The sequence below is a fragment of the Patella vulgata genome, chromosome 6 (assembly GCF_932274485.2).
Source record: "Patella vulgata chromosome 6, xgPatVulg1.2, whole genome shotgun sequence".
Classification (NCBI taxonomy): Eukaryota; Metazoa; Mollusca; class Gastropoda; family Patellidae; genus Patella; species Patella vulgata.
The window spans coordinates 29,782,605-29,796,060 of NC_065884.2; the positions used below are offsets into that span (position 1 = coordinate 29,782,605).

The following is a 13,456-nucleotide window of genomic DNA, read 5'->3' on the forward strand; positions in this document are numbered from 1 at the left end:
GACACTGAAAGTTATTCGTATTCATGCTAAAATACAACATGGTTTAAAATGCGTAGAAGTGGACATAGTTAAATGGTTTATGAACGCAACATACTGCTAGAAAGACACATTTGTTAAAGAAATAACTTGTGGCATGGATAAACTTCAGGTGCAAATAGTCATCACTTGGGCAAATGGCACAAATACAAAATGGATTTGACAAGTGATTTGTCAATATAATTCCAGTCCCATGTACGGCATTCGGTGCAGCAATTTCAAACTGTATGCTGTATCTTATTGGTTTCAGATTTTAAATATGCATTTAGATATATTTACCTCCGGGACCACAAGCACTGATTTCATTTTCACTGGCACCATGTTTTCTACATAAACCTTGTAACTGTTTACTTTCAGTCTGTAAAAGAAAAGCAAAAAAAAAGTAATTCAAAACTCTTCTAAAGAAACTGTGTGGAATAATTTGAATTTTAATACATTAATTAAAGTTTAAAGCTACATTTCTGCGTGTGTATTAGCTAGTTTATTCCATCCATAACATTTAACTGTAGTTGTTTGTTTTTATTTCATCTGTATGACTAATGGACTAGCACCAAGTATAGGCTCAAACAGTCTAAGGAGCCCTCAGTAAAATAAAATAACTAGTTAATAACTGAGTGTCAGTCAGTACTCGGTCGTTGTTTTAGAGTGTGTGCATTAGTCGCACAAGGATTAAGTCCATCTACTTTCAGGTCCTACAGCAATTTATTTTACCCTTCATAATGGAGGATACATTAAAAGACTCTTCCCTAACAGATGTACAGTAGGAAAAAGAATATCATTCCGACAATCCCTTCTTACATATTGAGGATATTGATTGTCAAAGCATATATATATATATATATAACTTACCCTGTATGTATTTAATTTATCTCTGATTTCTTTTGTTTTCTTAAAATTTAATCTCAGTCTTTGTTTTATAATCTTTAACTGTACGTTATCTTTTTCTTGAATAACTAATACGAAACCTGAAAACGTACAATTAGAAAATAAGTAAAATTTTTAAAAGTTTGTATCCTTAAAACTTCTTCTGTTCAACTTTTGTTTTTTCGTAAAAAAAAACCCAACAAAACAAAGAACGTTATCAATAAACATTCACATTATTTGACACGTGATAAATTGAGTAATTGACGTTTAATATAACACAGTTTTGGTGGTTATTTCTTCGAAACAAATTTTTTAAGTAAGATATATGTATATGTCTGTGGTGACACTGAAGGTCGTTATAACCGTGTTTATGTTGATATAAATATACACCATTTATCATCTATGACATAAGTTAAGATAACAATAAATCTGGAAGGATTATGTGACTTACTGTTAACAATCCTGACGACTCTCCAAGGTAAAATAAAAATAAGAATCGTAGCAGCTTCAGTACCAGGATGCTCCCAAATACCTTCCCAAAATGCTATATCAAGACACCATGACACCGTAACAACAAATGCATCAAACACCTGAAGGAGAAGAAAAAAGACAATATGTTTATGATGTTTTACTTATCATAAAACGTTCAAGAGCAGCTAAATTTAGAAACTTCTAGAATTTTTACCTTCTTGATGTGTAAGTTGTATACAATAACTCAAAGATAAAACAAAATGGACAATGGTCGATTAATTCTGATTTATTTCCACTATTACAGGAAATCTTAAAGGGTATATGAAAGGCGAGAAGAATGTCAAACAATTGGTATATTAGAAATATATGTAGATGACAATCCAAGAAAAATGAATCTTGGAATAAAATTCAAATCATAGGCAATCCAGAAAACACGCGAAAGGAGGAAACATTGCTCAATTAATTTTGGTGGTCATATTATAAAGTAAAATCAATTATGCAAATGTTGTGGGTTTTATTTCACTTTCGCTTTTGTTCATCAAATTACGGCAACATCTTTTAAGATCCACAGAAAGCATTTAAAATTAAAAGAAAAAAAGAATATTTAAACTTAAACTATAGACTACATGTATAATAAGTTGTTAATAAAAGTAATGAAGTCATATTTGTAGAGGGACCAAACACAAATATCACAGACTACACGAATCAATTAAACATTCTCTTAGAAAACACATTACAATGACTGAAACAAAAAGAAAGAATCGTCTCTGCTTTTTTTGCAAACAATTTGTTAATGTAAAAATAGAATCACGACATTCTTCAAAGACATTAAAGCAAAGAGATTTTTTTTCTCTTTTTTATTAGACATCGTGTCCTAAAAGTTGAATATAAATCAAAATATTATACTGTTTTGGCGTCACTGAGGCGGCTATATTTAATATGTGTTCAAATTGGCGAATCGCTGTGCAATAAACTGTAACGTTAATGTAAAGAAACCTAGTTATTTGTTAAGAGTTCAAATATATATTTTTGTCGTACCAATACGTAAAGTATACGTTTCACATTCATCATAATAACGTATACTTAAACCTGTCAATTACTGCAGTATAGAAATTATAAAAGTTTGTATATAATGTAATTCGTAAATCATAATGTGTGATTTGCAATAAATATGTTATATAGATTCATGGCGGCACTTGATTGGTTATTTGTTTTAAAGATAGGTAAAGAGTTTTATATACATATAATGTGTATATTCCACTTTAAGATATAAAATTCCTACTAGTATATCACTTGATTTAAGGCACGTGTTTAAGGGCCCTTCAGTATTTTAACTTTGAGTTCAGTGTGAAACTGAATCAAATCGGCGTCATCGATCAAGTATAGATAGCATTCCTGACATCACTGTATTAAAGAAGCCGTCCAAAATGAATTTTGACTCTTAGAAACACCCTCTTAGCATACATGCAACCAGAAGCTCTGTGGTGATTTCTTAGAGGCCAGTTTTATTTTACTTTGTCTATAGCCACAGCATAATCTAGGTAGATAACCCGGTCTGTACGCTTGTCGTAGTGAGCGTGTGCTTATTTTGGACAATTTTTAACTGCTTAACCGGCGGTAATATGTACGCAGATTGATTATATAATGAAGATAATCCACCAGCTTGGATTAAAAGGAGGTCCATCAACAGATTTTAGATAAAATTATAGCATGCGCTGGATTATTTTGATGATATCCCTTTTATAAGGTCTGCAAAAGATGTCGAATGTTGACAAAATTTATATTCATTATACCTTTATAAATATTCAACGAATCGAATACTTTTGGACTGATATTCATTTGTCAATATTATAGTTTGCAATGGATTAAAAGGTATCGATCTGATACTTCAAACCTTATTTGTAATCATTCCCTAACCGCCCAGTAAGTCACATAGGTCAATACTCCATTCAGTTTGAACAGTAGCAGTTGTAGAAGTTAAATTTGTGTAACACGGATGTTGTTAATGCCACACTAGTGTTAAAACAGGTTTAACCCTAATCTAACACAATATGGTTAAGACCTAAAATATAACTCCAGTAAAACACAACCATAATCCAATCTTAATCTAATACACCTGAATTGATCCATTATAAAATCTGGGGCTGCTCCTTTATTCTGGTTTGAATTTTGACAAATAACATGGTGGTGGTTAGTATGTTTATTGAACTAAGTAAGGCGTGTACTTACCTCTAATTTATGCATGAGTATTTTTCGTCCCATAGCAAACGTTTTCAACAGCGTCTGGAAACATACAAAATAATACTCATTTTGGATTCACGTATAATATGTAATCAATTGTTTCGTACATAGATAATGACAGTTGCTGACATGTAACAGATTTTGTGTTCAAATGTAGACACCGTAAGCCAAAAATTACTCATTAAATTATTAAACAAGTCGACTTTCGCTTAATCTTCTAAACTAAAAAATTAATCTAATTGGGTTAGCTTTCTTACTAATCGAAATAACAGTTTGGAGCACCCGAATCAAAGAGGTATAGGATAACTAGACTCACTTCAAGCAGCAGAATTGAGAGGATTACCATACTACCAAGATGGAATGTATGGTTTAACTCATGTAGGATACCGTGATCCTCCTCGTCTGCGCCAGCAGCATGCAGTTCGACCGTATGCAGTGACCGTTTCTTCCGTTTTTCATTTGAAGTACTATTGTGGTTTCCATTAGTATCAGGAGGCGGTGACGTTATGGGATCTTCCGTCTTGGGTAAATGGCTGTGCTGGTGAGAAGTAGGCTTGTGGGACGCCTCAAGTCTATGAGAAGCAGATTCGCCACGGGGACTAAAATGTTGATCTGCAGACAAGATTTCGTAGAAATTTTTCAGATTCTTTTTCCCGGGCTCATACGCACTCGTATTAAGCCGCGGTATCTCTTTTACTAGAATCGGTGACAGTTTCTCATAATCCAAAACTTCCCATTCATGCAATTTTTCTGGAATAAAAAACAAAACAAAACAAAATCAGTAACAGAAGTGAAAAGATAGCACGGGATCATTTGGTTATGCACTAATAGAGAGTCGTTGCAATTTTCTTATTGAAACAGTGACATTTCCATCACAAATTAACCTTAAGATCAGAATTTGCCATTATTAGGAAATAAGAACTGTAATCTTTTTCAGGCAGAATTAAGCACGGGGATGCGTGTTGGTAAATGTTGGATGAAAAGGTGTTCTAGCATCCACCATTCATTTAAACCATTCTAGTTCAAACCACAAACTGTCAGATTCCACAAACCCCACTTAAATATTTTGTTTTAAAAACTGCAATTCACAAATCATTTATAACACAACACAGTTCTATGGATAACAAAACAAAATTCATGAATCGTTTCATTCTTCCGGACAATATACAATATGTCTACTCTAAAAAAAACAACCCAAAAACGTATTGACATTATGCCAAATTATTGGACGTGAAGTGGGTGTTTTGAGGTTTCAAAATGTCCAAAAATGATTGTGGAAATCTAAAATGGACACATCTTTATATTGGAATCCTAGTAAGCCAAAACCTGACCACTTTCAAGTGTTACTTATTATTAGACCTATCTGTTCATATCAGGTAATTATGTATAGTATAATTCTTTCATACTCCTATAAGGCAATTAAACGTACCTTTCATAATTAGAATATCGCAGATAATTTGTCCAATGACACAAGACGAATCCATAGCTGCCAGGATACATACTAAAATAAGAGCTACGTGGGTATGTAGAAGAATAGAGAGTCGTTTTCTGAACCTGAAAGACATAAAATATAAAGAATTGTAAGATATTGTGGGTATATCCAGGTAGATTCCTTGTAAATCTGTTCACTCCACTGATAAAGGTCCGTGTAAAACTGATCATTCGTTAGCAATTACCCGTTATAAAGACAATATGGTTTAGGAGTTAAGAGTTAAGAATCTGTCCAGGAAAAAAAGCAAACACAATCCATCCAAGAGACTAACTAAGAATGTGATTTTATTCTTACTTCTTGCAACTAAAAGGCGTCGGTTTCTTAGTAGTCATTACGAAATTATATACATTCCTACTGATAACAAGCTATTAGCGCACTCTTTGGTTTGTTTTTGTAACCGTGTTAAACAACATGTCTACCTATTTCTTCTATATACATTTTTCATGTCAATTTATTGAAGCTAGATGCCCATGTAGAATGGAGAAAACACTCTATGATTTAATATGGTAATTTTATTTGTAAAGCTGTCCCATTAATAATAACACCGGAAAAGCCACACTCTGGTCTACATGTACATTATGTCTTAGATTTGTATGTAAGTTGTCGGGGGGCTTCAGTTAATTAATTAACAATTTCTCGACTAATGAGACAGGTCTATGTTTATAATACTGTAACAAGGGTAAGCCCCGTGCCAGTGTCATTGATAAATCTACCTTAACGGCAAATATTCTGTTAGCTAGTACTGAAGAACCTTTCTCTCCTAGAACCAAAATACTATGTTTGCCAACGACAATAATAACTTGTTCTGTGTCTTTTATACATGCCTGTTTAGCGGTCTGGCCCGCTTCAGTATTAATGTCGTGTATCTAATAGTTGGTATCATGTTGTGGTGTCGTGATGTCGCCCTTCATAAGGCGACAACACGACAACACGATATCACGAAATTTTAACCCGACACCGCGACAACCCAACAACCCGACGACATTTTAACCCGACAATACGACATTACCCGACACCACGACATTAAAAATGTTGTAATATCGCGTAGTAATGTCGGTTTAAAATGTCGTGATATCGGGTTGTCGGCCATGTTCCTCAATCAATACACAGTATGATTATGCACACTGATCCTGGTGTTGCCCAAGAGAGTTCCCATGTATTTTGTAGAGTGGTTTCTCCCTGTAGGTAGTGCAGGACGAAGGGGCTGGATAAGAACAGTGTCTAGTTGTGTAGACGGGATAAAGACACAAGCACCTGTGTACACATTGGCGTGCACATACAAGATTTTAAATAAGATTCGATACTATTTTTTTTTTAAATTTTAAATAGTTGAGCGACTTTCGAGCGACTTTACTCCCTCGGGAATTTGTAGTCTAGGCACCTGACTTGTACTGATGTTGATCTTGGTAGATAACTGTCATCATGCTGTAATAGAACTAAGCTCACTTCCGCTACCCATACGTACGCGGCGCGAAAATCTGCCAAAACTCTAAAACTACATTGAAGCAACGTATCATGTGACGATACGGATTGGAAAAATTCCACTTGCCAAAAGTCTGTAATAGCATGCATTGATCTAATTATGTCTAATGGCAGACCACATGTAGGTAACTTTAATAAAGACACCATGCATTATATACGTTGACATATATATTAATATACTTATGTAGGTATGAAGATGTTCACATATCTATGGTATACAACATTTTTAATCCATATACATTAACCAAAGTCAGAAAAAACACGCACTTTAGCCACTGGAGATAATGGGAGTGAGAAAAACGGACTGTTTGACTGAGAAGTCAAGTTGAACGTGTCTCGGAGACCGCAAATACATGGTTAAGAAAACTGACGTAAAACATAAACTTGTTTTTACCCCTTTAATTGAGGGATCAGAAGATTTCAGAATTAAAAAAAGATTGTCATTTACGTGCTTTAACGTGTTATTATTTGAAAACGGAATTCATTTGGTATTTCAATCATTACTTATAAAAAACTAATAATATACATAGCTTTACTTTAAGAAAATATACAACAGATTTAATGCGGGAAATGAACTAATTTTTTTAATGCCTTTTTACAATCATATATAGAACAGAGGCTTGGTCGTTATACGTTAAACAGTAGAAAGACAGTCACTATCTTTCTATTCAGTAATCAATTAAATGTTTCTACACCCTTGATCATGTACAACGACGATTATCATCTATTCGACAATAAATCATTTGTTTGAATGTTTTCAAAAACCTTAAAGCTGTATCGCAAAGCTCTATCCAGGTACTGTAATTCCACAGGGTCCCGCTTCCTATTAAGTTATACTTTGGTGAAACATTTCAAAGTTAAATTTAATTATATCAAGGAGCCAATTGAATTAAGTCCATGACATATAATGTTTGAATGTCATATATTAGTTCAATAGTATTGATATTAACAAACAACCAGGAAGTGTTAGAATTGAGATATTCAAACTGAAATGGGGTTTAACGTCTTACGTTTCTATATGAACCAGGCTAATAAATACGGATATATGCATGCCATAAAGTGCTCTATGGGGGAAGTTTTGCAATTTGTGTTGGTGCTTACTCTTATTTTGTTTCTAACTGTAAGAGGGTTTCTAAAGTACTGTCAGTGATATGTATGGACCCTCCATTGTTCGTCCCATCCAAAAAACTGTGCGCCTTTCCTTGCCAGCACCCCACCTTGTACCGCTGACAAGGCTAAACCATACTAGCTATCGACCACGGGATTTCCTCTTTAGTGGGACAACGATATAGAACCCTAGCTTTTCTGAGTATTTAGCTGCCAAATCAAGTAACTTCCGGTAAAGTAAGTACTCTGAATACGACCATGTATAGACATTGTCAAACGCGTTATAACTTATTACATTCTTAACAGAGAAAAAGTAGCTGTCGTAAGCAATGCCAATGATATTGAATCCTAGTTTTTCTGAGTATTCAGCGATATTTTGAAAATGAAGAGCCGCGACTTTCTGTCACCATAAACAATCAATCATATACATACCCAGACAAATCAATCACCTGGAAAATGTAACATTAATCTGCTTTTAACAACTTGTTTCATAAGACTAACATAACCGTCAACTTGAAATTTGTGTGATTCTTATGGAAGGCATTTCGTGACATATGGATGATTTAATGCATTCTTTCTTTTAAAAACTTGGACACGATTCAGTTTTTTATTTTACACAATTTAACAGCCTCCTGTAATAAAACTTCCTTTCTATCAGAATAGAATACTGTTTATTTTTTGTCATCGCTTTTACAAATATATTATTGTCAAGAGTGTACTGGAACCGGATGTCTTAATGGCAACTCCGTGTCGATCTTCCAGCTGGAAAGATTGAATTCGGTAAAGAGTAGGCGAAATGGCCCTATATATCGTCTTCTTGTCTGCTAGTTGTTTCCAGTCGTAAATAAGCACTAAATACCAGCAATAATGATGAAATAACATCAAAGGTGATCGCCATAACACTTATACTAGCTGTGACGTTTATTATATTACTAGGGATGACGAAGATGGTGATGACGATGATGAGGCATGTGTTTATGGACACTGCAGCAGTAAACTAATGTCATGTAAGAAGGAAAAACATAGATGCAACATGTTATTGTACGAATTACATTAACGGCTACAACACTATTGATTAGCTTTATGCAAAATGCCAGTAAAAGAGGCGACTTTGTTGAACTTGTTGCTGTTTTCATTCTGCATATACTTGCTAAGTCAGGGGAAAACCCACTCATTTCATATATGCACAAACGACTCTTTCTATTGAGTTGGCAACAAATGTGAGGTCTACAACGAACAACAGCTTAGCTCCCGTAATAATTACAAAGCCAATATGAAATAATTATCATAATGGTGTACGGACCATGTAGTCTAAATAACAAGGTCGTGATCCCACGAATTTGCAAAATGTAAACAAAATGTTTAAAAATAAATATTTTGCACCTAGATAAAGAAATGTCAAAATATATTTACAAGCTAAGTCAAAGGGTGCGGTGTCATCTCTACCCTTTTCAAATATATTATGTGACAAAAATACACCTCAGAGCAAATTATATTCCAGCAATTTGCAGACGCCTTAACAACAATTCCATTGCCAGATGACACGTGAATAATGTGGGGCATCCAAAGTATAACCTTTATTATCTGAACAGATTTTTCGATTCATGTTTGTATCAGCTTATTTTGTTGTGTGGATGTGGATGCTCAGACCTCCGAATAGAGGGGTTTAAGTTTTCAAGTGATGGCGAGAGAGTATCGGAGTCAATTTAGGGGCGTCATCCATGAGCAACAAGATCCCTTCCGGCCCCCCCAAAAAACAATATTGATATGTGTATGCGGCGGTGGGGGGCAGTACCGCCGGGTAATATTGGGCTGTGACGAACATGCTAGAGTCGATCGATTTGTAGCATATCTGACCCACGGTATATGTTGAAAACCGCAGAAACTGCGTGATTTTTTGCCATTTGCGAGGGGCACAAAAACTCAAGGGGACGCAGAAACTTAAAACCATGACGCAAAATTCGTCATTGCGTCCCTCTCACTTAGCCCCTGATTTAATGAGTGTTGGCAACATTTCTATTCTACACAAATGACTAGTTTCGTGTACATTTAAAGAAATTTTGTTTTTATATTCCCGGTGAACGACGAAACTAGATAAAGTCAAATAATATTTTCTTCATTTAAAATTTTTAATCTTAATGTTTTATTTGAGTTCATATATAATTAACGAATAGCATGCACATTCTAAACAGCGTCATTATCGAAATTTACAGTTAGATAAATAATCAAATTATCTAAAATGTCAATTATAAAATAGCAGTCTGAACAAAAGCGTAAAATATGTCCACCTTTTTGGTGGTTAAGAATACTTAAAATTATATTATATTAACAATAAATTACATGGTTAGTGCTAGGCATAAGTCGCCAGGATGTGTATACATTTACATTGATTATTTCGCAAAATACAATGTATGGTAATATTTTCATTTAAAACGCAAAATAACATTTACAAATGGTATCTCAGTTATGGTATTAAAATTAGTATACGAGTTCAAAGAAACTGTGAGCGTTATCCCGGAATACAACAATTAGGATCTGTCACTGTCAAACAAGAGAGAATATGTCAGCCTAGTTTTGGCAGATGGTTTAAATTCATAATCATCATCCTTTCTAGTCGATGATGTATTGCTTTACATAATGCGATATTTCATAGTTTCTCAAATATTTTGAGGTTGTTGCCTTTAAATGATTAAAATAAAATGATTTGCGCGGACGTTAAATAACGCTATTTCTTTCACACACACGAATCATCAATAAAAGAGAGATGATAGAACACAGTAATATTTTGAGCAATACATCAATACATCATAGAATATTTTCTCACCACACAATTCACATATCATAACAAATGTTACAATGAAATCCATTAATCAACGTACTATGCTCGAAAACTTCAAGACTGGATACTGATTTTGATAGCATAGAACACATATGAATAAAAAACCCAGCCTAAGACTTTAATAGAAGATTACTAACAACTAAAACCAACAAAATTATATAGATCTGATTCAAAATATAGACTTCAAACCCTTTTTGAACTAAATCCCCTGAATTCAAAATGAAATGATATGGGGTTTAACACCCTACTTGTATGTACCGGTTGTGTTAAAGAAGACGGGCGTATATCATGCAGTGCGCTATGAGGTGACTTTTGCCCGGACACCGGCACTACGGCCTATTGAATTCCAGCTGTCAAGGGTTCCTTTACGGGCTCTGTTTGTCGTTCGATCTGGAAGAATAGACAGCCGACATTGTCAGACCTTTCGTCCTGCACCACTGACAGGGTCGGGGGGGGGGGGGGGGCACGCCGGAAAACCCCGAGCCAGTAACTTATTCACTGAGCCACCTCGGCTTCCCATCTGAATTCAAAATTTCACTAATCATTGGTTTGTGATAATAATTACATATCATTATAATAAATATAAGATTTTTTACCTTCTGAGTGGGGACTTCTTCTTTTTGGCAAAATTTGTCACATCTCCCTCATGCGCTAGTTCACAATTTTTAGCGTATAAACCCATAACTAAACCAAGGAATCAATGATGTGGTATGTAAACAGATTGACGTAGATTAGTAAATAGCCTATCCATTCGTTGTACTAATAATAAATTTTGCAGCGACCATTACCGGAGATGCAAATATAATTTAGAAAAAAAATTAAAGACTTATTTTTTTTCCAAGTACAACTTTTACGTAAGCCAAATTGAATTGTTTTTGTCTTAGATCATCATTTACGAATACTGTCTTTGATGTACGGTTAAATTAAACCGTTAGCGACGATATATTTACTTTTATAAAATTCAATAATTGTCTCCTTATCTATATAAGGCTTTACCCTCAACTGTTTTTGGTTAGCATAAAATTTCCACTTTACTTGAAAGGAATGGCGAAACAACTTGGATAAATGTCACTGGAAATAGACGCCATCTAAAATCCAAAAATTTTTGTTCACAACGAAAGAATTAAATTGTGATGTTAAGTCAGAATATCCACCAGCTTATGCAATCACCATATTGTAGTCAAGATACTCCTTTGCTCACAGCTCCCCTCACACCAAACTACCACGTGCTCCATCGTTTTCTATCCAATGAGCCAGTATCGCTATAATTTCCTTAATATAAGTCTCATACTGTCAAATGACAAAACTTTGTTAGTACGTCATCTTCAGTGTCGTCTTCAAAAAAAAAATATGAATGAGCGTGGCCTACCGAGTAATTAAACTTGAAATGACCGAGATGCCAGAAGCTGCCAAATATGTTATCAAGTAAAAGACTTTTTCGTGTCTTCATATGTTATAACGATGGAAAATATATATCTATGTATGTATATGACAATTGACCAAACAAACGGCTTTATATACTCTATAATTAACGGCAGTTGCAACACACAATTGTTGGTTATTTAAAACCATTTGTCATTTCCGTGTATCAACCTAACATATGAACTAATATATTAATAAAAAAAAAAATCTAAACTTTTTGTAGAAAACTATAATGTGTTTCGCCCATTTTATTTTTAATAAAACTCTCGGACTTCTTTAAACAAAGCATATACATGTATACACAAATTATGTTTTTCGTCTGATCGTTGCGAACATCTATTTCATGGAAGCAAAACTACGAGTCTTTGAGATTTCGCATATTACATTAGATGGGTGGTAGATTTTATTTAAACAAAGGTACGGATTACATGTGTAAACTTTTTCATTTCTGAATCCAGCAAGGTGTGTCCCTTTATTAGCACATTGGACGCTTGATTCTTCAAAAGATTTTATTCTTTCTTTGATTCAGTTATCAACGTGTTTCTATATTTCATCTTTTTGAAACCACGCTGTATGTATTCTCGTTTTACTAGCTTTAAGCTCTCAGTTGAAAAATCGTTTATTTCTCTTTGGAATGTTTGTCATTTACATTATTAATTTACAAATTAATATAACAGAACCTCACTTACTGCAGCCTCACGGTATACTGACCTAAATGTTCCGGTTCTCATTTTTTCAAGTAAAATGTACCTAGTTATTGGAATGAGACGAAAAATTCTAGTTCCACCTATATACATATTGGCATGTAGGTACAAAAAACCTAGGTAGTTGGAATTCGATTCAGAGTAAGCGGAAACGCCTGATTTGTCCTTATTCCCCTTGGCATTACACAGATGAAATGAATATTACCCTATATTAATCTGAAGGTTGACACAATATTGGGTTGAAACATTAAACCCACTCCATTTAATATAAGAAAAAGTTATAACCACCTAAAATCATCCCAAGGAAGTGTTTAACCGGGTTTTCACGTAGATGTCAATCATTATTTGGCGAATTAAATTAGAATTAGGATTTTAATCCTTCGATTAACCACCGGAATCTCCGTAGGCATTTGGGATAGTTTATCATTCATATTTTACACTATTTTCCTACAAGTACGACGGAAAAACCTCCTACAAACATTACGTGTTTTAACTTCACCCAGTAAGGATTATTGTAGTACGTTAATTCAGTAATTAAGGGGAATCCCCACTGTTTGTGGGCGCAATTATCATAAAGCGATTGGTAACGCGTAACAACAATCGTTATTCATTATATCTGCGATTTTCTACCCAATCATCCCAACAACCACAGCTTTTTTTTGCCATTAAATCGGATACAAGTCACAAGAAACCTAAAGTTCACTCCCTTTGGGGTATTCGATGCCCTGTTTCAAGGAAGTTTAGTAAATTTTTAAATAGAAAAAAAGCAAGTGTCTTTAATAACACAGGACGCCACTT

At 34.3% G+C, this 13,456-nt stretch overlaps 1 protein-coding gene across 3 annotated transcripts in view; it reads right to left on the bottom strand.

Moving 5' to 3' along the window:
* Positions 1–13,456, bottom strand: part of LOC126825736 (uncharacterized) — a 28,416-nt gene that overhangs the window by 3,749 nt on the left and 11,211 nt on the right. The window contains exons 1-8 of one of the 3 annotated variants that reach the window (XM_050555511.2): positions 11,568–11,582; positions 11,129–11,291; positions 5,042–5,166; positions 3,929–4,362; positions 3,601–3,654; positions 1,352–1,490; positions 886–1,001; positions 316–394 (exon numbers count right to left, since the gene is read on the bottom strand). In XM_050555511.2, coding sequence (XP_050411468.1) covers positions 316–394; positions 886–1,001; positions 1,352–1,490; positions 3,601–3,654; positions 3,929–4,362; positions 5,042–5,166; positions 11,129–11,214 — 1,033 coding nt within the window. In that variant the 5' untranslated portion in view covers positions 11,215–11,291; positions 11,568–11,582. Of the gene's footprint in view, positions 1–315; positions 395–885; positions 1,002–1,351; positions 1,491–3,600; positions 3,655–3,928; positions 4,363–5,041; positions 5,167–11,128; positions 12,066–13,456 lie in introns of those variants that run through there. The other 2 variants (XM_050555509.2, XM_050555508.2) reach the window with 2 other exon arrangements.